At 37.3% G+C, this 24,347-nt stretch overlaps 1 protein-coding gene across 16 annotated transcripts in view; it reads left to right on the plus strand.

The window, feature by feature from the left end:
- LOC112323555 (glycine-rich cell wall structural protein 2) overlaps positions 1–24,347 on the plus strand; it is a 224,948-nt gene that overhangs the window by 39,647 nt on the left and 160,954 nt on the right. For 3 of the 16 annotated variants that reach the window (XM_052452162.1, XM_052452158.1, XM_052452153.1), the window contains exon 2: positions 14,313–14,471. The exons of 6 other annotated variants lie outside the window; for them this stretch is intronic. In XM_052452162.1, coding sequence (XP_052308122.1) covers positions 14,313–14,471 — 159 coding nt within the window. Of the gene's footprint in view, positions 1–14,051; positions 14,472–24,347 lie in introns of those variants that run through there. 7 more of the 16 variants (XM_052452182.1, XM_052452198.1, XM_052452195.1 and 4 more) reach the window with 7 other exon arrangements.

The following is a 24,347-nucleotide window of genomic DNA, read 5'->3' on the forward strand; positions in this document are numbered from 1 at the left end:
AAAACTTTGGCTTCTAACACTGTGACCTTACAACAAAATGTCATGTCTTTTCAACAGGAAACAAGGTCAAGTATTCACAACTTGGAAAAGCAAATGGGGCAAGTAGCTTCAAGTGTAGGGAAATTAGAGGCACAAATGAATGGAAAATTGCCCTCCCAAGCTTTGAATCCAAAAGAGAATGTTAGTGCAATAATGTTGCGAAGTGGGAAAGAACTTGAAAGACAAAGGTCAAAACAAATTGAGATGGAGGAAGAAGAAGAGATAGAAACCGAATTGAGTACAAAGAAGAAACATCCTTCTCCTTCCCAAACTGAAATAACGACCAACACTCCAAAGGTAATTCCTCAATCAATGAATTCCAGTTTTAAAACAATTCCACCCTTTCCTGTAAGTTCTTCTAGGTCAAAGAAAGAGGATAAAGAAAAAGAGATTTTAGAGGTTTTCAAGAAAGTAGAACTCAACATTCCTTTACTTGATGCTATCAAGCAAATTCCCAAATATGCGAAATTCTTGAAGGAGTTGTGTACTACCAAGAGAGCTTTCAAACTCAAAGGTCACGAAACGGTAAGTATGGGTGAAGTTGTCTCTGCTGTTGTTCTAAAGAATATTCCTTTGAAGCAAAAAGACCCAGGTGCGTTTACTATCCCATGTGTTATTGGTAATGCTAGTTTTAAAAGAGCTTTATGCGATTTAGGTGCATCCATTAGTGTTATGCCTAAACATGTTTATGATTCTCTTAGTCTAGAGCCTTTGAATGAAACTAGCATTGTCATACAACTTGCGGATCGTAGTTTTGTTTACCCATTTGGTGTGATAGAAGATGTCCTAGTCAAGATTGATAGTTTGGTTATTCCATGTGATTTTTATATTCTTGATATGGAACATGATTCTTGTGATTCATCAACCAGCACTCCTATATTGTTTGGGAGACCATTCTTGAAAACCGCCAACGCAAAGATTGATTGTGGTAAGGATACATTGTCTATGAAAGTAGGAGATGAAAAGATTGAATTTAATTTTCATGATGCAATGAAATATCCTTATAGCAATGCTTATTCTATCACATGTTCTGACCAAGTTGATAAGTGTGTGCAACAAGTTTGTAGATTAAGCGTAGCTTTGAGCTATGGCTATGATTTTACCGAGATAAAAGAGATGGAGAGGCATATATGTGTTCCCCAAAGCGTGTACCAATCAGCATTGGCTTTGCAAGCTTTTCAAACTGTCCCCCATGATGCAAAAGTCATTCCCCCCATCACGGACAGTGAATGGGTGGCGTCTATCCTTTTGGTACCCAAAAAGACCGGAACCACGTTAGAAGAAATTCGAAATGATGCTTACGAGAATACAAGAATTTACAAAGAAAAGACTAAGAATCTTCATGACCGAATGCTTACAAGAAAGGAGTTTCATGTTGGAGACAAAGTCCTTCTTTATCATTCGCGTTTGAAACTTTTTCCTGGAAAGTTACGCTCTCGTTGGATTGGATCATTTGTTGTTTCTAATATTTTTCCTTATGGTGCAGTTGAAATTACAAGTTTAGAAACCAACAAAGTACTCAAGGTCAATGGGCATCGCTTGAAACCTTTCTATGAAAGTTGGACGGCAGAACTCACCGCTTCTGTGGAGTTAGCTGAACCAATCTATGAAGAATGAGCATGCCACATGTCAAGCCAATGACATAAAACAAAAGCGCTTACTGGGAGGCAACCCAGCACAAAAAAAGAAAAAAAAATCAGATTTGCTTTCTTTTTCCTTATCTTTTATTTTTCGCATTTTACTTTATTTTTGTCATTCTCCTATATTCCTTTTCTTTTATTTCAACATTAAGGACAATGTTGTGTTTTAAGTGTGGGGGTATTGGAAGAATTTTCGTTTTCTTATTTTCGTTTTCTTTGTTGTCCTTAAAAAAAAAAAAATTCATTTTCTTTGTTATTTTTAAAAAAAATTATGTTTGATCTTTAGAACTCCCATTGGTTTTTGAGAATATGAGTATTATGTATGAGAATTAATTGAGCTAGATGAAGATATAAATCAAATGAATGAGTGTGCATGAAAATTTTAAACATTTAATTGCTTTAAGGATTGACTTTGAGAATATGCCATGTTGACTTTATAGTGTTATACCAATGCAAGCTTTTGAGCCTTCAACATTATTTTTTTTTTTTATTGTGCATTCTTTCAATGATATGTATCTCTAGAACTTGCTTCATATCTTGTTGAGATTACATTCGCATTACATATATACATGAAGATGATAAAGGCATTAGAAATTTTAACCACTTGAGCCAAAAAGCCAACCTAAAGCAAATTGTCCTTAGTAAGCCTCTTTTGAGCTTGTTTATCTTTTCTTTGCTTTATCCATGTATAAGCCTTAACTTTTTATATGTTTTCCTTTTCCCCTGGCCAAGGATTAGTAGAGCATATACTTGTGATATCTCATGGAATTATGGTTGGAAATAATGTGAAAAGAAAGAAGAAGTGATGCTTGATGAAAAGATGGGCAAAGTTGCCAAAGGAGAAAAAAAAAAAAAAAAAAAAAACAACAAAAAAAAACAAAGTATTCCTTTATGTTCTTAAGGTTTTATGTTGAAAGAGCTTGAAATCAAAAGAAGTTAAGCATTGGTGCTTAAAGATGGAAAATTTATGTGTTTTGATGGAATATCTTGTTTGAAATATCATTTTTCAGAATGCTCTACTTTCTTTGGTTTGAACCCTTCCTTTTACTTTCTTTTACCTCACCTTACCCCTAGCCCCATTACAACCGAAAAATAAGACCTTTTGATTCATGCATTGCTTGTAATATGTTAGTAATGGAGATAAGATTGAAGAGCAAGCTTATGGTAGATTATATTCATTGATTGAATTTGAGAGATTTAAACACATAAGCCCTAAACACGTGAGTGTTGGAGTGTATATCAATGAGAGGACCTATCACTTTGGCATGGCATAGATTTCATTTAAATCCTGACAATTAATTGAGCTTTGAAGTTTGCATGTAAATGAATTCAAGAAAATTTATACTCTGTATCCTTCTTGATTGTATTCTTGTTTATAATGCATATATTCTTGGACATTGATGGGAGATTAAGAGATTGATCATAGTTATTTTCAATTTGATTTTATCTATCCTTTCTCGAGGACGAGCAAGAGCTAAGTGTGGGGGTATTTGATGTAACCATATTATTCGATAGTTTCACTCACATTTAACTAGTGTTTTGCCTATTGTTTTATGTATAAAATGCCTTGATATTCTTTGTTTTATGTTTTGAAGGCACCTTTAGATGAAAGATGCAAAAAGGAGTAAATTGGAGATAATTGGCAGATTTGATGTTCAGTCGATGTTTTGTGCAGAGCGTGAGTTCTAAAAATCGAAACGAAGTGATTCCAGTGGCATTAGAAAGATAACATCCATACCTTTCTGGAAATCTAAGTGAAGAAAAATAAAATGACAAAGACCAAAAACGATGTCATATGAGGGTGATATGATTTTTCAAAGATGACAGCTGAATTCTGCCAGCAAACAGGTTTCGTGAAGAAACGAATCCAAATTACATCCTGAAGCATTAAAACCGACATCCAAGTTTTAATTTCAGCAATTTAGCTCCTCAAGAACATCAATCCAGAAGGTCAAGGAAGGCAGCCACCAACCTCAAGCCACCAACCTCAAACCACCAACCAGCTACCAGCCGCCAGCCGCCAGCCGCCAGCCGCCTTCACACTACCACCATCTCTTGATGTTCACACTTGAACTTTGATTTTTCTTACTTGCAATTTGTGTATAAATAGGCAGCTAAGTTCATGATATTAGAAGAGCCAAGAGAGAGGGAGAGGGAGTGCAGTAGAATCAAAGAAAGAAGGGTGGCAGCCATAAGAGAAGAAACACAAACTCTCCCTTCTACAAATCAGAAATCATGTATTCTTTCATCTTTAGGAGTAGTTTTTCAATAGATATGCAAGGCTAAGCTCGTTTTCTTGGTTGCAAGGACGCAAACACCTTCAGATTTCAAGAACTGTGAGATTTATTCTTCTATTTATTTTTGGTTTGTATTATGAATGAGTATGTTTGTTTTCCTATGCATATTTCATATGATTGTTTATCTTAATTGCTAAGAGCGGACTCTAAGTTATTATTGTGAACAATCTATTGCTAAGTTTGATATCAAAACTGGAGTTGTGGTATATAAACTTGTGAAGCAACTAAGCTTGATAATTGTAGCGGAACTACGTTATTAAACTTAGGGAGAACATTCGATCAAAGCAACACAAGCTGACAACTTGGTTGTTAAGATTCATGAATTTATCTAGATCTTAAGGCTGCCATTGGATTAAATCATTAGTGCGGACACGGTGATTGTTTGTTGGTTAGGGTTAGTTATACGGCGGATCCGTTAATTAACCAATGTTAAGAAAAGATAAAAAATTCAGAATATAAGCTGAAGTTTCGTTTCAAGGATCGGTTCTGATTTCTGTAGGTGGATGTGTGCTTGCAACCAAGGTTTGTTTTCTTGATATATTTCAGTTTCAATTGATTTTGTTTGTTAGTTTAATTTCTACCATAGTTTAGATCATTGCAAATCAAACCCCCCCCAATTACATAACGTATAGCATAAAAATCTGAACTAAAACTTCCTCGTGGGATCGACCCCTTGCTTGCTCTATACTATCTTGTGTGTTTTAAGCTAGGGTAATTAATTTGTGCGACCGCGACATCGCAACATGAATAGAGGGGGCTGTCTCGCTTGATAATTCTGTTGGGATTGAAATACATGGGGATGGAACTGTCAACCTTGATTGCCTTGTTGAGGTGGGTTCCCATAGCATAAGTTTGGATGATCTCTCCATTCGGGATTGTATATGTTGGAAAAGGGATCATGTTTATGCTGGGGCTGTCCGTTGAATCCTCCATCAACTGCATGAACTTGTTCAATGTAATCTTCTTGCATTGTTGGGCACATATCTGAGGTATGTCCTTGTAAGGAACATATGCTACAAACTTTCACCTGCTGTACATTTCCACAAGCCAAAGGACGCACAAGAGAAGTAAGATCATTAACTTTATTTTCAAGGTTAAAAATACTTACCTCATTTGCTCGTTTGTTTGCGAAGTCTCCACGCGTGCCAAATTATTTCAAGTTGGCTGCCATGTTTGAGATCAATTGGCGTGCAGCCTCGGGTGTCTTATCTACCAATGCACCTCCACTTGCAACATCAATGATACTATGGTCAGTAGGCATCAATCCTTCATAGAAATATTGAATGAGCAGCTGATCGGGTATTTGATGATGAGGGCATTGAATGCACAGTTGCTCAAATCTTTCCCAATACTCAGAAAGTGTCTCTCTATGAGATTGTCGAATCCCACATATTTCTTTCCTTATGTTGGCAACTCGAGATGCTGGGAAATACTTTTCAAGGAAAATCTTCTTCATGGCATTCCACGTTCCAATGGAACCTGGGAGAATAGAGAAAAACCATGCCTTTGCTACCCCTTTTAAAGAGAAAGGGAAAGCTTTCAACTTAACATGTTCTTTGTCAACTCCATTCGATTTCATGCCAACGCAAACCATATGGAACTCCTTGAGATGAGTATGAGGATCTTCACCTACAAGACCATTGAATGTTGGTATCAAATGTATAAAACTAGATTTGAGCTCGAAGTTTACATTATTGTCGATGTTGATGCATAATGGTTGATTTTCCACGTTAGGAGCAGCAAGCTTCTTGAGTGTTTGTTGTCGTTCAACAGTCATGGTGTTGACACGAGCTTCCTTTCGTAACCTGTGTAAAGTGTTTTCTATTTCGAGATCCACCTGCACTTGAATTTGGTTAGTAGAACAGGTTACAGGCATAAATTGTCAAGAAAACTCAAAAGAAACCAACCATACAAGAGATCGAAAACAATTCAAATTGTACGAAAATCCTACGCTAGAAAACTAAAACTGCCTAGAAACCCTCGAAAACAGAGAAATTTGGCCTCGATAAGGAGTTCAGAACATTGTTTTCCTTCAGGAAACAAAAGGCCGATACCTAATTCCACCAAAATATCTGTTTTGAACAGTACCACTATCGTAAATGAACAGTACCGCAACAAGCAAAAATTCTGTCTCTTTTTTTTTCAGAAAAATAAATAACAATCACAGCAAATAAAAATAATAGCACAAGAATCAACTAAAATTACTTCCCCGGCAACGGCGCCAAAATTTGTTGCGATGTCACGGTCGCACAAATTAATTACCCTAGCTTCAAACACAACACACAAGATAGTATAGAGCAAGCAAGGGGTCGATCCCACGAGGAAGATTCCAGTCAGATTTTTATGCTAGATGATATGCAATTTGGGGGGGGGGGGTTGGACGTTATCTAGGCTAAAGCAAAAGAAAACAGAAAACTATCAAACAAAATTTAATAAAATCAGAAAATTATCAAGAGAACAAACCTTGGTTGCAAGCACACATCCACCTACAGAAATCAAAATTGATCATGGAAACGAAACATCAATTTATATCCTGAATATTTATCTCTTCTTAACATTGGTTAGTTAACGGATCCACCATATAACTAACCCTAACCATCAAACAATCACAGTGTCTGCACTAATAATTTAATTCAATGGCAGCCTTAAGAACTAGATAAGTTGATTAATTAAGAAAACATAAATGTACGCGGTCTATGTTTGATTTGATTGAATGTTCTCTCTAAGATTAATAACGTAGATCCGCAACAATTATTAAACTCAGTTGCTTCACAAGTTCATATACCACAACTCCAGTTTTGATATCAAACTTAGCAATAGATTGTCTACAATAATAACTTAGAGTCCGCTCTAGCAATTAAAATAAACAATCATAGGAAAAATAAGCATAGGAGAACAAACATATTCATCATATAAACTGAAAAGAAAAGGTAAAATAAATCTCACAGTTCTTGAAATTCAAAGGTTTCTGTGTCCTTACAACTAAGAAAACGAGTTTAGCCTTGCATGTTTGTTGAGCAACTAATAAAAAAGAAGGAGGAATGCATGATTTCTGGTTTCTTACAGGAGGGGGGTGTTTTTCTCCTCTTGGCTGGCTGCCCCCCTTCTCTTCTCTCATTCTTTTTATATCCTAGGAAACCCTAGTCTTTATTTTACAAAATAGTCCTCCCTTAAGTAGACAGTTTATATTTAAGTACTTCAATAACTATTTTCCTAAAAAGGGAGAAATAGCCTTGCATGAAATCTTCAAACTTTGACTTAGAGGAGTTAAATTGCTGAAATAAAAACTTGGATGTCGGTTTAGATGCTTCGAAACATAATTTGGACTCGTTTCTTCATGTCGGTTTAGATGCTTCGGAACATAATTTGGACTCGTTTCTTCACGAAACCTGTTTGCTGGCAGAATTCAGTTGTAATATTTGAAAAATAATATCTCCCTCATATAAAATCTTTTTTGGCTTCAATCTGGAGAGTTGATAGGCCTTTGAGTCAAAAATCCAACAAAATTAAGTTTGCATCAATTGGACTTCTGTAGCTCCAGATATTCAAGTTGGAATGACCAAAGGTCAACACTAGCAGATTGAGAGATTTGACTTTGAAGGCTGTGATTTCCATGCTCTTCCTTATTTTATTTTCTTGCCTTAGATTTCCAGAAAGGTATAGATGTTAGCTTTTTAATGCCACTGAAATCACTTCATTTCGACCTCTAGAGCTCATGCTCTGCACAAAACATCGACTTAAGGTCAAATCTGTCAATTACCTCTAATTTACTCCTTTTTGCATCTTTCATCCAAAAGTGCCTTCAAAACATAAAACAAAGAATTTCAAGACATTTTATATATAAAACATAAGCAAAACACTAGTTTAATGTGGGTGAAACTATCGAATAATATGGATGCATCATAGAGACTCTTAGACAATAAGTCAAGACAACAATACCCTAAATGAGATGAACTATAGCCTAAGAACACACATGGAGTAGAGCGATGATCTAACTTATGAGCATTATAAGGTCGAAGGAAGGGTAAACATAGACATCCAAAAGTATGTAAAAAAATCATAATTAGGTGCTTGACGAAGCAGACATTCAAAAGGAGATTTGTTGCGCAAAACCGGTGTGAGCATACGATTAATGGGGTAAACAAAGGTTTCAAAAGCATAAGTCCAAAATGTTAAAGGTGCCTTACACTAACCAAGAAGGGTAAGACCAGTTTCAACAATGTGACGATGACGACACTTAACATTACCATTTTGTTCATGCGTATGTGGGCATATAAGGAGATGATGAATACCAATGGTTTTAAAAAATGAATTTAATTTACGATATTCACCACCCTAGTCAGTTTGAACAGATTTAATTTTTTGAGAGAATTTTCGTTCGACGAAGACTTGAAATTGATGAAATGCATTGAAGACATCAGATTTGAGGACAAAAGGATAAAACCAGATAAATTTCATATGCGCATCCATAAAAATAACAAAATAACAAAAACCATCTGAAGATAACATAGGAGCAAGGCCCCACACATCACTAAAAACAAGTTCAAGAGGAGCAAATGTTTGATGACTCGTAGGGCCTAAAGACAGACGAGATGATTTTCCTAACTGACACGCTTGACATTGAAAATTTAAAGGATGAGAAGTACAAATAACCTTTTTATTTGACACTAAGAGACTTAGAATACGAGAGCTGGGATGATCGAGGCGATGATGCCAAACATCGACAGAGTTGGACAGAAAAGCCTGGGGAAGACACGTGGCAGAGAAATCGGTAACTGGAAAGAAGAACTGTCTTGGTTATGAGATCTGTCGCACGTGTGCGGCGTCGCGATGATCGTCCACCACTCTCAAGGAAAAATTGTAAAGATCTATCTGGCAAATATAGAGAGACAAGGAATTCTTGCCTCTTATCAGTAAAATATGGATTGAGAGTCGCCACCTAGTATTCTAGTCACTAGGAACTCTAACTGGTCTCAGAGATGGGGTACGGAGACTGGTTACGTAAAGGGAAGGTATTAGCACCCCAACTACGCCCTACCTAAGGTAAGATGCATTGTTTTCTTGTCTGATAAAATATCAGGTTTTGGTTGCGTTTTCTAATTGTTGGTCCGTCTAAAGGGTCAAGAAAAGCCCTCCTCAATAAGGAGATTCTTATCTTAATGGGGTTAAAACTTAACCATTCTAGCGTTCGAAAAAAAGAATTTAATATCCGGAATACGTATTATGTGTAATGTCGTACCCCGGATACTAAAAGACAAACAAAATAAAATTTTTGTTGTTTTTGAAATTTTAGCCAATGTTCTCTTGACTTTAATAAACTGGTAATTAAAGTCAAAATGCATGTTAAAACATTGTTTTTTTGGTGTATGAAAAACACAATATGATTTTTAGCTTTGAGATACTTGGTCGTATGCACAAAAACATTATTTTTTATTTTCAAGTTTTTTTTGTATTTTGGAAGTTTTGACGAAAACTGGGAATTTGAATACCGGATTTGTATTTTTTTCGGTATAAAAATACCAACCAAATACTAAACAAAATTTAGTAAAAAAAAACATGAAAAACAATTACAATTTTTCGACAAAGGAAATTTTTTTTTTAATTGGGTCGGCATTGCCAGCCCATTAAATAGTGGGCTTCTCCACTGTTCATGTTGCATGTGAACAGTGGAGAAGAAGACACAGAAGAAGAAGAAGGAGGTGGAGGAGGAGAGGGAAGAAGGCTGACCTGTGGTGGCTCACGGTGCTGTTGGCGGCAGTGGAGGTGGCAGGACGCAGCTGCTGGCGATGGTGGAGGTGCTGGCGATGATGGTTCTCACCGTTTCTTCCCCTATTTTTTTCTGTTTTTTCTTCTCTTCTTCTTCTTCTTTTTCTTTTTTCTCTCTCGGTTCTCTCCTCTCTATCCCTCTCTTTTTTTCTGCCTCTTTTTTTCTGCCTCTTTTCTCTTGTGCTTCCCCTGTTTTTATAGGCAAAAACAGGTGAGAAAGAGGACGGTGGAAAGTTTTAGGCAAGTAGGGGTCCTTGGTCAGCGTCTTTTTGAACTAAAAGGAGGAAGAAAGGCAGTGAAAATACAGGGGAACGCAGCTTCCTTCCCCTGTTTCTCTGCACGTCCAGGGGAAGAAGAAAATCTGCAGTGCTGTTCAAAACAACACCGTTTTGGGACTTTTTTTTATGAACAATGCATGAAACGACGCCGTTTTTTACAAAACACGCCATTTCATTTAAAAGGAAAAGGGGGAAAAAACATGTCAGAGTATAAATCAGTCCTCAATTGCAATTTTGATTTAAAAATCAATTCAATTGCATCCCTGCCAAAAGCAAACAGCGGCCCTGAGGTTGGCTGCCTTTTTCACTTTGGTCCTTGGTCTTGAATTTATGTAATTTGACTCTCAATTGAGCAATAAACTTCTAATTTCTTCAATTTGGCCCCTGATTCGGTTTAATTACAGCCCCTCTATTTATGCGCCTTTTCCAGTTTGGTCCTTGGTTTTGGATTTCTTCAATTAAATCCCTAATTGGCCATCAAACTTCAATATTTATGCAATTAAGCCCCTGATTTGACCAAATTAACTCTCAAAAATTATAATTTGACCCCAAAGCTTTATTTCTTCCAATTAAAGCCTAAATTGACTTCAAAATCAATTTTTTTTGTAATCAAACCCTTCATAAATTCAATTAAACCTTCAATAAAATTTAATTGAGTCCATAAACATCTGATTTTGGACTTTTCTTCTTCAAATTAAATTTTCTTTGTCAATAAGGCTCTCATCAGTCAATAAAATACTGTCAAATTCTAATCTTTGTAATTTTGAACCTCCTCAGCCAATTTTTAATCATTTTTAGGGTGCTCTGGCATCCTTTTTTCACTGTTATATTTTTTTGATAATATTTTTTATTTTTTTGTATTTTTTGAATAGAGAAAAAAAATGTGAATTGGGGAATAACCCAAAAATGGGTTATGACAAGATCCTTGACATTGAAAAAAGAAGAGTGAAACTCAAAAAGACACAATTTTCACGACAAAATTGTTGAACAGATAAGAGTCTTTTCTTAATTTTTGGAACATGTACAATATTAGACACAGTAAAGGTTCGTTTCGGAGTATGCATAATTTTATGAGTTGTATTAGATATAATAAGCCCCTTACCATCACCAACATACAATTGATCATTACCAAGATAAGGGTCTGCATGTGTCATACCGGCAATGTCTGGAGTAACATGTTGATTCGCACCTGTATCGGGGAACCAAGTAACAGGATTTACTGCTGAAGCATTACTAAAGGAGAGGTTGGCCGAGGCTTGATTCCCATGACGCACAAGCTGAGAGCATTGTTGTGCAGAGTGTTCGATGTTGCTGCAAGTTGGCATCTAATCTGCCGAGACCACTTGTGTTGCCCTCCTTGTTTCTGCTGTTGTTGTAGCTCCTGGTGTTCTGCCAAGAGGAGCTCCCACTATTTCCACGGTAAGGCTGGCCAAGGTACTTGTTATAATTGCTGCGAGAGTTACCTTTCCAGCCTCCTCTTCTTATGTAGCATATGCAGCGAAGGCATGTTGTGCAGCATATGCAGAGGGAGGGTGTGAGGGTGTAGGCAGCAACGGTGCAATAGCTGGAATGGATTGAAGAGAACTCCCGTGTAAAAATTCATATGTAGACAAGTGACTATGGAGCTTAGAGTACGTAAGAGGCTCAGCTTTGGTCGACAGACTAGTAACCAAATCTCCAAATTCACCGCGAAGGCCCTGAAAAACATAGAGATTAAAGTCAGTGAGAGAGATTGGTCTGCCTGCTACAGCTAGTTTGTCAAATAAGCCCTTAGCTTTCTGCAGGTAGAGAGTGACAATATCATCACCTTGACGAAGATCCTGGAGAGAGCCATGTAATTGCATAATCCTAAAGTTGGATTGAGAGGCAAGGGCACGTTCTTGGATGCTCCAAACACTTGCCAAAGTTGGCAGTCCACCACAAGGTGAAGAACATCAATGGAGAGGGATGAGAGTAGAGCACTGAGTATGAGTTAATCTTGTTGTTTCCATGTGAGAAATGCTTGGGAAGGACCAGAACTAATATTGGCAGAGGCGGCAGTAGAGTGATTGGACAGATCAAGCGAAGAAGGGCAGGAATGCGATCCATCGACAAACGAGAACACCCCTTGGCCAATCAGATATGGCTTCATCTGCATACGCTAAAATAGATAATTGGAATTGGTGAGTTCAAGGTTGATGACCTGCTGTGTATTTGAAAGGGGAATAACAGCTGTTGTCACAGCAGAGGGAAGCATGACTGCATTGATGTTGGGAGAAGAAGCGCTGACAGTGGTGCTGGGAGAAGAAGGGTTGCCAGTGGTGCCAGCTGCAACAAAAACCAAAGGATCCATATTGCAGAAAATGAATAGAAAAAAAAAACAGAAGCTGACTCTAGAGAAGTAGCAAAGAAACAGCAAAAGAACGCAGATCGTGAGGCTAATAAATAGTAGTACAACGCAGTAATTACCAACAGAAACAGTAGGACAATGAAGCAAGTAATTAACACGCTGATCGTGAGGCAGAAAGTCAGCGTTGCAGAGAAGCAGTATCGTTGCTGATGGATCAAGCGGAGAAGGGCAGTATCGTTCCTGAAGCAGTAGCAATAGAAAATAATTAGAGGGGCTGCCGTTTGAAGAATAATTAGCTGATGGAGGAGTAGCAATAGACAAGAAATAGAGGAGACGATTTTGTTGCAGAGAAGCAGTAGAGGGGCTGCAGTTTGAAGAATAAATCTGTTAAGATAAATTGGCTTTGATACCAAGTTGAAACAAGGTTTGTGATAATTCAGAGGCTTAACCTAATAAAATAGCCACCTCTGCTATTTTACGGTATAGCATACTATATACGATAAGTCAATACATTAATAATACAATATTTCCTCTTCTAACACATTTATAATACGGTGATATGTTATATTCATCTATGCAAATCCTGATGGAATGAAGCTGATAATTTATTTATTTATTGCACACTTTGTCTGTCAATAAATATATCAGTAAAATTATTACCGACGAGAGTTTTTTTGAAGGATGATTTTTGTTGTGAGCAGGTCGGGAAAATTAGTGCTGTGAGTTTAAATATTGAAAAAACATTCCGTCCATCATCAACAAGCGCACCAAAGTAGAAAACTATTGGCATTTGCTATTAACACGTTTTGTTCAAGAAAAAATGTGGAAGAAAAAAGAGAGGATATGTTTCAAGGCACAACCACTCTATTAATTAGTAAAGATAATTCAGAATAGCAGATCCCCGATAACCAAAAAAGTTAAATGTTCTTGAACTCTTACATAGACTTATTAAAGCACGCCATTGAAGGAAGTGATGATCTGTGCATGTGGAACTGAAATTCAATCTGTGCAGCAGTAGAAGACTGTTCAGTATATCAACCACGCAGATGGCCTAACATTCTGCTAGCAGTGATGCAAGGATGGTGTGCTTTCATACACCAGAACAGGCTCCAAGGTTTTAAAATATAAGTCAGACATTCGAACACGGTTTTTAAGCACAGATCTATTTATATTCAATGATGGAAATATTGTGGGAAAATAAATTTAATTCCGAGTGTAACAGAAATAAGAAATATTGACTGAATTACAACCCAGTTTGTTGTGCAAGCTTGGCCCATTGTTAGCATACACGCAGAGTAGACAGATATCTGTGTGCATAAATCACTACCGTTAGCGGATAGACTTATGCGTAAGGAGACCATCGTTAGCATAAATCACCGCAGGACAGCTACCAGTACATGGAAAATTAATACGTGTGCTCAAAAATGGAGTTCAAATATGAACAGAATGATAAAGAGTGGGAAATGCATGCCGAAGTCAAATATTATAAGATACTTCAAAGTCAAAAAAGAAAAGGTGGGGATAAAGCTTGTATTGTATTGCATATAGACAGGAACAGACAGTCCTCCACAGTACCACCACCCCACCACCGACGCCCTCCACTAAAAGAGAAACCCAAAGCACACGTTCCTTTCTATAATATTCAAGATCACCAAGTGAGAGGTACTAGGAATTTAAGAAGCATTTCAAAAACCGTGTCTCGTAATTACCTTTACAATTAATGCCTCACTCTTCAAAAACCTTGTCTTGTTACCTTTCAAATGCCTATATATAGGGTTACCACTTCAAGCATTTCCAGTCAACAAAACATACAAATACATTGAGCCGTGAGAGTATAATCTGGAAATGGCAAGTCCAAGAGTGTTAGGGACAGCTTTCCTGGTCTTGCTTATTGTAGACCTCACCCTTGCTGCTAGGACACTGCAGGCAATCAGTGGAGGTGGAGGTGGAGGGCAAGGAGGAGGTGGTGGTGGTGGTTCTGGATCAGGACTTGGGTCAGGTTATGGTTCTGGGTCTGGATCCGGGAGCGGTGAAGGATATGGTGCTGGAGGTCGTGGAGGAGGTGGAGGCGGAGGCAGTGGCGGAGGTGGAGGTGGTGGCAGTGGTGGAGGCAATGGGTCAGGTTCTGGCTATGGGTCTGGTAGCGGCTCAGGCTATGGTTCTGGCAGTGGGATAGGTGGTGGTGAAGGTGGTGGTGGTGGTGGCGGCAGTGGAGGCGGCGGCGGCGGCGGTCAGGGCTCTGGATCTGGAAGTGGGTCAGGCTATGGAAGTGGAAGTGGAAGTGGAAGCGGAAGAGGCGGTGGCAAGGGTGGGAAAGGAAGTGGAGGAGGAGGAGGAGGAGGAGGTGGTGGTGGGGGTGGAGGATCCGGCTCCGGCTCTGGCTCAGGTTATGGCAGCGGGTCTGGTTATGGGGAGGGATATGGAGGAGGGAAAGGTAATTAAAAGCTTGCCATGAACACAGAGGTTACCTTTTCTTTTGTATTCTGAAATAAAATTGCGAAAGCTCACATGCATGCATATATTATGTTGACGAGCAATTACAAATGTGCTCTTAATGAAGTCACTTTTTAGAGTAAATTTTACTCTAAAAGTATATTTTATAGATAATCTCTCCGCGAACCTTAATAAAAAGTGAACATATCATTTCCATAAAAACAGGATTTCATCACAAAAAAGAACTTCAAATAAAATTAAAGGAAATGAGCTTGAACTTTTGAAAATTGAAAAATTCTCCCACAACCCAAGACTTGCAGAGTTGACTTTGCATGCAGTAAAAAAAAACCATGTCACAAGTGAAAATAACTTACGACTGCCAAGAAGAATACCTACGTAAAATGAAAACTACTTAATTACCTCTACCAAAATGTCAACCAGACTTTTTGATGCCTCGCCAAAGGCGGCCAAAAGGCCTTTAGAAGCCACAAAGTGAATTTTATATCCAAAGGACCACACACCAGTAGGGTCCGCTCAACAAATATTCTGAAAAGATATAATTTCAAGAAAACTATATATTGGCATTAATTTGCTATGAAAATTATGGGAGAAAAACAGAGAGCACAACTACTGATCTAGTAATTAGTAAAGATAATTCAGAATAGCAGATCCCCAGTAACCAAAAAAGTTAAATGCACTTATTGCTCTCTTACATAGACTTATAATTAAAGTATGGCATCAAATTAAGGAAGTGATGATCTGTGCATGCATGGAAAAGGAGATGCTTATCTTTATTATGTCCGAAGCTCTCATGGCACCTTCATTAACAATTCTTGATATTGATAAGGGTTCTTAGAGTTAGAAGTGAAGAGAGAATGCGAGACCCAAAATCTGAGGCTGATGCTAACAACATTTTGAGGCTTTAATTCATGTTTGTGACCCAGCTAGAGTAGGTAAAGCTCAAATTAAGTTAAAAGGCTGTTAGGTACATTCTATAATATGCCCTCTCAAGCTGAAAGTGGATGATTGACTTGAAGCTTGAATCGAAAAGTAATAAATGGAGCAGTAGGAAGCGGCTTAGTAAGAACATTGGCAAGTTGATCGTGAGAGGAGATAAAGCGAATCTGAATTTCTTTTTACTGACGGGCATATACCGACAGAGCACATCCGTCAGCGATACGATCGGTATATACTGACGGAATACTTCCATCGGTATATACCGACCGTATCGCCGACCGACGATACAGTTTTTTTGGAAAGTTCCAACGATGTGATGACGTGGATTATTTTCAGCTGATTTTATCGACAGAATTACCGAGGGATTCAAACCGGGATAGCCGTACAGTGACGTGGCACTTTCACTGGCGGAATCACTGACGGGTATACCGACAGAATGTGTCCGTCGGTGATTCCATCGGTCAAAGCCATTATATACCCACTCTGCCGACACTCTCTTCCTCTGTTTCTCCTTCTTCTTCCCCTTCTTCTTCCCCATCCCACCTCTCCCCTCCCAAACTGCAGCCAACCACCCATCCCAACTCTCCACTATTCTCAACACAAGCACTCAAGTTTCTAATACCTTGTACGTGGTCACAATATCCGTTTCTTGTGGATTTTATCATTTTTTTGTAAGTAAATCTATTCTTTTTAGTTTTAACATTTAAATGTGAATTTTATTGTTTTTTTAGTATATGTATTTTGTTAACGTATGTACTTGTTTGATTGTTATTTGTAAAAGAAACTTGTAGTATGAATGTATAATTTTGTAGTTGTTATAGTTTGTTTTAGATTTTGTCAAATTATATTTGTTTGTAAATTGTTGAAATTTTGTTTGAATTACACCGAATTAGATGTGTTGTGATGAAATAAATAATAGCTTGTTTAACGGGTCTGTTTTAATTGTTATCAATTCTATTGCGAAGTTGTGATTTCCGTAAATTTATATATGTATAAATTTGTATGTATGAACGTTGATAGTTGATAATTGATAATCAATATTTAACATAAGTGTTTTTTTAGTTTGTTGGATAATGTCGGGGAAAACCAATATTTTTGTTATGTTTTATAGAGGTTCAATAGAAGTCATGGATGATCGTTCATGGATGTATTGGGACTCACCCCAAGGATTGCGGAGGATGGATTATTGTAATGGTGTTCAGGGTTTTATTAATTTCACAACATCTATCCCGAGGAATTTTACTGACACTACCAGAAAACCGGAGAAAACCAACGGAATTACCGACGGACTAAATTCCGTCTCAAAATCTGTCGGTATATACCTACGGAATACATCCGTCGGAGATACGATCGGTATATACCGATGGAAAATATTTCGTCGGTATATACTGACCGTATCTCTGACGGACTATTTTTTCAGAAGATTTTACCGACGGAATGACAGAGGGATTCAAACTGAGATAGTCGTACAGTGACATGGCACTATCACCGATGGAATCACCGACGGATACATTCCGTCGATGATTCCATCGGTAAAAACCATTAAATACACCCACTGCCGACACTCTTTTCCTCTGTTTCTCGTTCTTCTTCTTTCCCATCCCACCTCTCCCCTCCCAAACTGCAGCCAACCAGCCATCCTAACTCTCCACTATTCTCAACACAAGCACTCAAGTTTCTAATACCTTGTATGTGGTCACAATATCCGTTTCTTGTGGATTTTATCATTTTTTTGTAAGTAAATCTATTCTTTTTAGTTTTAACATTTAAATGTGAATTTTATTGTTTTTTGTAGTATATGTATTTTGTTAATGTATGTACTTGTTTGATTGTTATTTGTCAAAGAAACTTGTAGTATGAATGTATAATTTTGTAATTGTTATAGTTTGTTTTAGATTTTGTCAAATTATATTTGTTTGTAAATTGTTGAAATTTTGTTTGAATTACACCGAATTAAATGTGTTGTGATGAAATAAATAATTAATAGCTTGTTTAACGGGTCTTTTTTAATTGTTATCAATTCTATTTCGAAGTTGTGATTTCTGTAAATTTATATGTATAAATTTGTATGTATGAACGTTGATAGTTGATAATTGATAATGAATATTTAACATAAGTGTTGTTTTAGTTTGTTTGATAATGTCGGGGAAAACCAATATTTTTGTTATGTTTTATAGAGGTTCAATAGAAGTCATGGATGATCGTTCATGGATGTATCGGAACTCACCCCAAGGATTGCGGAGGATGGATTATTGTAACGGCATCCTGTTTTATTAATTTCGCAACATCTATTCCGAGGAATTTTACTAATGGCGGTATTAGGTGTCCATGCAGGAAGTGTAAAAATTTAAAGTTTCTGCATCAAGATGTTGTAACGATGCATCTTCTAACCAAAGGGTTCATGGAGGATTACCTGTGTTGGTATGCACATGGAGAACTATTTGTTCCTGATGAGAGCATGGAAGAACATGTGGTTGGGTCAACTTCTAGTGCTAGCAACATGCATGAAGTTGGAAATGAGAACAGTAATCCTTACAGGAATATGGTTATGGATGCAATGAGAATGAGTGAAGGTAATGTCAGGGAATGTCCAATCGTAGAAGAAGAACCTAATGCAGATGCAGCAAGGTTTTTTGATATGTTGAAAGATTCTGACGAACCATTATGGGATGGCTGCACAAACCACAGTAAATTATCAGCCGTAGCACAGGTGTTCACCATCAAGTCAGATCACGGGTTGAGTGAGGCCGGTTATGACAAGATTATTGAATGGGCGAGAAGCATTTTACCTAAAGGGAACAGACTGAAAGAGAACTTCTATGTTGCCAAGTCCATGATGAAACCCCTTGGTTTAGGATACCAGAAAATTGATATATGCCCTAACTTCTGCATGTTATGCTACCTTGAAAATGCTGAGATGACCGAGTGCATGACATGCAGGCATTCCCGTTACAAACCTAGAACTGGTAGAGGGAAGACTCTCGTGGCATATAAAAAACTTAGATCCTTCCCAATCACACCTAAACTGCAGAGGTTATTCATGTCACCAAGGACTGCTAAGCACATGACATGGCACCAATCACACCATGCGGTTGATGGAGTGATGGTTCATCCTTCTGACGGTGAAGCATGGAAACACTTTAACAATGTGCATCCTCACTTTTCAGCTGAATCAAGGAACGTGCGTCTTGGGTTGTGTACAGACGGATTCAACCCATTCGGGTCATTTGCTGCTCCTTATTCTTGTTGGCCGGTCATACTGACGATTTATAACTTGCCACCAAGGATGTGTATGAGGCCGGAGTTCATGTTTTTATCTATGGTCATACCAGGTCCGAGCAGTCCGGGGCGGAATATAGATGTTTCTCTTCGTTCGTTGATTGATGAGTTGACGCAGTTGTGGTCCTCTGGATCTTTGACTTATGACATCTCGAGGAAACAAAATTTTGTTATGAGAGCGGCTTTGATGTGGACTATCAATGATTTCCCAGCTTATGGAATGGTTTATGGTTGGAGCACGCATGGAAAGCTAGCATGTCCATACTGTATAGAGAACAACAAGGCATTCACGCTAACAAACTGGGGTAAAGCTTCTTTTTTTTACTGTCACCGTCGTTTCTTGCCACCGAATCATAGGTATAGAAAGAATAGAAAGGATTTCTTTGTTGGCAGAGTTGAAAAGGATGTTGCACCCCCGCGTCTTTCCGGTGAAGAATTGCTTGATGTTGTATCAGAGTACGGTGACATTGTGTTTGGTCTCCAATCAGGTAAGCAGAAGTTTCCTAGTTTTGGTTTGACCCATAACTGGGTGAAGCGAAGTATATTTTGGGAGCTTCCTTATTGGAAGACCAATCTTCTCCGGCATAACCTTGACGTCATGCACATTGAAAAGAACGTGTTTGAGAACATTTTCAACACCGTCATGGATGTGAAGGGAAAGAAAAAGGACAACATCAAGTCTAGATTGGATGTAGCGTTGTTCTGTAACTGTAAAAATATGGAGTTGGTTTGTGATGGGTCACGGGTCGTAAAACCAAGAGCAAGCTTCGTGCTAGAGAAAAACGCACAACTACTAGTCTACAAATGGCTTAAGAGTCTGCGTTTTCCCAATGGACATGCCTCGAACATATCAAGGCTGGTTAACATGGAGGAATGCAGATTATATGGAATGAAGAGTCATGATTGCCATGTGTTTATGCAAACACTCATCCCATTAGCTTTTCGTGATTTGTTGCCAAAGGGGATATGGGATGCACTAACGGAGATTAGTTATTTCTTCAGAGATATATGCTCCAGCAAGTTGAATGTTGATCACATTGAAAGGCTTGAAAAGAATATCGTCGAGACAATATGCAAACTTGAGATGATATTCCCTCCATCATTTTTTTTTACTCAATGGAGCATCTACCCATACATTTACCGTTTGAGGTAAAAGTTAGAGGACCGGTCCAGTACAGATGGATGTATCCATTCGAGAGGTTAGATATTACAGTTGCTATGTAATTCATAATTAAATGTTTTTTTTATTTTTTTTATTGATAATTTTTTATTATATATATGCAGGTACTTGTTCAATCTTAAAAAAAAAGGTTAAGAACAAGGCGCATGTTGAGTCGTTAATATGTGAGGCCTATATTGTTGAGGAGATCTCAACATTTATCTCATACTATTTCGAACCTCATTTGAGAACGAGGATCAACCGTGTTCCACGGCATGATGATGGTGGTGAAGTGCCTTCAAGTGGGAACTTGTCAATATTCTCCAATCCTGGACGACCCACACCTAAAAATGCCGTGAGGGGAAGATATTTGTCTGAAATAGAGTTCAGACAAGCACACAATTATGTCCTATTTAATTGTGATGAGCTGAGACCTTTTATTAAGTAAGTAGATGTTCGACTTAAACTTTGTCAAGAGTGTATTATTTATGTTTTGTGATATCATAAACTCATATAATTTGGAACAACCTTGCAGGCAACATCAACGATACTTACTGTCCAATAACTCACAGCTGACTGAATCCTAGACCTTTCAATTACAAGATGAACAATTTGCCACATGGTTTATAACACATGTAAGTCCTATCACAAACTCATTATCTCTTGCAATGTAATTAATTGTATGTCAATTTTACATAATATCTGTTTATTGATTATTGTTGTATTTAATTTACAAGGTTTATCAAATGGGAGGTAGTGTTGCTATTTCACTGTCTTTACTAAACCTGGGCCCTGAAAGAAAAGTCAAGTGCTATAACGGGTATTTTGTCAATGGATATGTCTTTCATACTGAAGAATATAGGCATGGAAGAAAAACATACAACAACGGTGTTTGTATTAAGGGATCGACTTCTAGTGAGTTTGAAGTTGACTACTACGGTAGATTGGAAGAGGTCATCGAACTGCAATATCATAGCGAGCATAATAGAGTGTTTTTATTCAAATGCTATTGGTATGACACAACTGACAAAGGAATCAGAGTAGATCCTCACTATGGTCTCGTTGAAATCAACTCAAAAGCTAGACACCGCAACGGAAACGACGTCTTTGTTTTCGCAAAGCAATGCCAACAAGTTTATTACACATACACTCCTTCCTTTAGAAAGGACCGATCAAGAGTTGATTGGTTATCCGTTTTAAAAACAAAACCCAAGGGTCGTGTCGAGGTTGTTCAGGATGAGAACGAAGACACAAGTGTGATAAATGAAGTCTTTCAAGCTAGTGAGTTGGTTGAACCATGCCGAGTTGTTCTTTCGATTGACTTAGAAGAAAATTCGAATTTTCATGTTTTCAACGATAGTCTTGTTGATGTTGACGCCGAGGAGTTGAATGTTGTTCTGAGCTCTACTAGTGTACAAAAGAATGTTGTTGAAGAAGATAACGAAATTGAAAAGTGCGATGAAGCTGATGATAACAATGCAATTGAGGACGAAGATGAAAATTCCGACTAACTAAACATGTTCTAAAGTCTTATTTTTATAATGTAAGAATTTGGAACATGAAATATTTATTCTTCTTTAATGGTCAGCTCTTGTTATTGTGCTGCATGTGTTGTAAGATTGCAATTCAAGATTTTGTGACACGGTTACACAAAAAAAATAAGAAAAATTTACGGGTACACCGACGGCCTATAACCCGTCGGTATTTCACAGAGAGTTGAAAACAAATTACAGGAGTGTACCACAATCACCGACGGCCTATAACCCGTCGGTATTTCACAAAGAGTTCAAAAAAATTACGGGAGTGTGCCACAATCACCGACGGATCTGCCGACGGTTTTATCGAAGTATATTACCGACGGAATACCCACAACCCGAACCGCACGCATGTCAGACACGTGTCTGTCGTGCAGATGTACCGACGGATCAAAAAGTCTGGAGGGATTTATGAAATTTTTTGGTGCGCATATCAATTAATCGACGGAATTACCGACGGAATTTAATTCCACCGACAACAATTAATGTCCATCGGTAATTCCGTCGGAAAAATTGTCATATAAAACACCCCTTTCCCCCCATTTGGTTCATTTTTTCTCTCGGCTCAGTTTCTCTTCTTCTCCATTTCTCTTCTCCTCTCCGGTTGCATTTGGCTTTTTGAAGAGATTTTCTTATTTTGGTGGTAGTTTTAAAAGGTATGTATTCTTTTTTCTTTATCTTTGTATTTTTTTTATTTTAATCATGATTATTTTTTTTGGTGTTCTTCGTTTTGTGTATTGTTTGTAGATAAAATCTTAAATTCAACACACTATTAAGGTAAGCATTTTTTTTGTGTATTGTTTGTTTTGTGTTTAGGTTGTTTTGTATAGAGTTTTTTAGTTTTTTCATTTTATTTATTAATTTTATGATATTATTGTTTGTATTGCTATAATTGTTATTGTTGAATTTATGTTAAAAATATTAATTTATATATAGAATTACATTTAATTAGTTTATCTTAATTTAGGATATTATTGTTTGTATTGTTGAATTTATGTTAAAAATATTAATTTATATATAGAATTACATTTAATTAGTTTATCTTAATTTAGGATATTATTGTTTGTATTGTTGAATTTATGTTAAAAATATTAATTTATCTTAATTTAGGATATTATTGTTTGTATTGCTATAATTGTTATTGTTGAATTTATGTTTTAAATGTTAATTGAAATATAGAATTAAATTTAATTAGTTGAAATTGATTCTTTTACTTGAATTTTGTTATATGATGTTATTGAATAAGATGTTTTGTGTTGATGATGATGAGTTGGGTTGAGATCCAGGATGATTGGATAGGGATGTGAAATAAAATTGAAAGTGTAATATGATTTTGTCGATAACTTGGGACCCCCCAGTATAGGGGAGACTCTGTCGAATTTTTTTTAAAATAATCAAAGTTAATTATGTAATTATTCGTATAAATTTGTGTAGATGCGTAGAATGAAATCTACAGCACGTCGTCAGAAGACGATTGCAGCTAGTTCTTCTAGCAGCGAGGAGGACGTATCCTTAGGTGCTGATCACGATGAGGAATCTACGCCAACTAGTGATGCTGCCTCTTCTAGCACGGTTTCACTGCGCATAAGCGGTGTGCCTTCACAGCGGGGTCAATTCACCTGCAAGTACCAGGCACAATGGAAGGATGACCTCTCAATGTAAGTTTGTTTAGGTTTTACTTTTTTTTTATATACTTATAACATAATTTATGAACAACTAATTAATATTATTATTTTTATTTAATTTCAGGTTCACAAACATTGAGGCTGCAAGGGCTATAACATTGGCGTTTAAATCGTCGATAGAGATTCCATTGTTTCAATGGAGCCAGGTTTCCAAACATCCTGAGTGGAAACCTAATATTGATGCATGGTTTAAGCGATTTCAGGTCGATGTTAGTTTTTAATTTTCAGCTTATTTTTAATAAATAATTTTTATAATTTTATATCTTGTAATATTTTTATTTTATATGAATTATTTATATACACAGAACAAATTTGAGTGGGATAGGGCAAACAACAATGTTGTGAGGAGGGTATGGGAGAATCACGCGACAACTAGGTAACATCGAAAATAATAATTATTTTTGTTTTATAATTTTATGTTTTAAATTCTAATTTGTTACTATGGAAGTAGGTTGCGTGATTTTTGGTATGACACCAAAAAAAATCAAAAAGAAAAGCGAGGGATAACGGTCTTGAAGGATGGAATGAGGTGGCGGTTTGGCGGGAATTCAAACCGTCATTCATCTCGGGGGAAATATGGACGGCATATATTGAGCACGTGACCTCAGAGCGGTTCTCACGGCGCTCATAGTCCGGCGCCGACAACCGGAACCGACAAATTCATGGTTCGGTGACGACGCACACTGGCGGATCCGTCCCATTCAGCGCACATGCAAAGCGGATGGTAAGATTAATTTTAATGAAATATATCGTTAATTAATTTGTCTTTCCTTATAATATATTTAACTTTCAACCTATTTTTTCCTTACAGGCTGCATCTCTTGGACGTGAGCCGAGTCCAATGGAGCTGTTTGTAGAGACGCATGTGCGAAGTCAAGACCGCCAAAAGGGGGTGCAGCAGTTTGTGGACAACCGTGCTCAGCACTTCGTGGTATGTTCGTTCATTCATT

This window comes from Populus trichocarpa, chromosome 1, assembly GCF_000002775.5.
Source record: "Populus trichocarpa isolate Nisqually-1 chromosome 1, P.trichocarpa_v4.1, whole genome shotgun sequence".
Lineage (NCBI taxonomy): Eukaryota > Viridiplantae > Streptophyta > Magnoliopsida > Malpighiales > Salicaceae > Populus > Populus trichocarpa.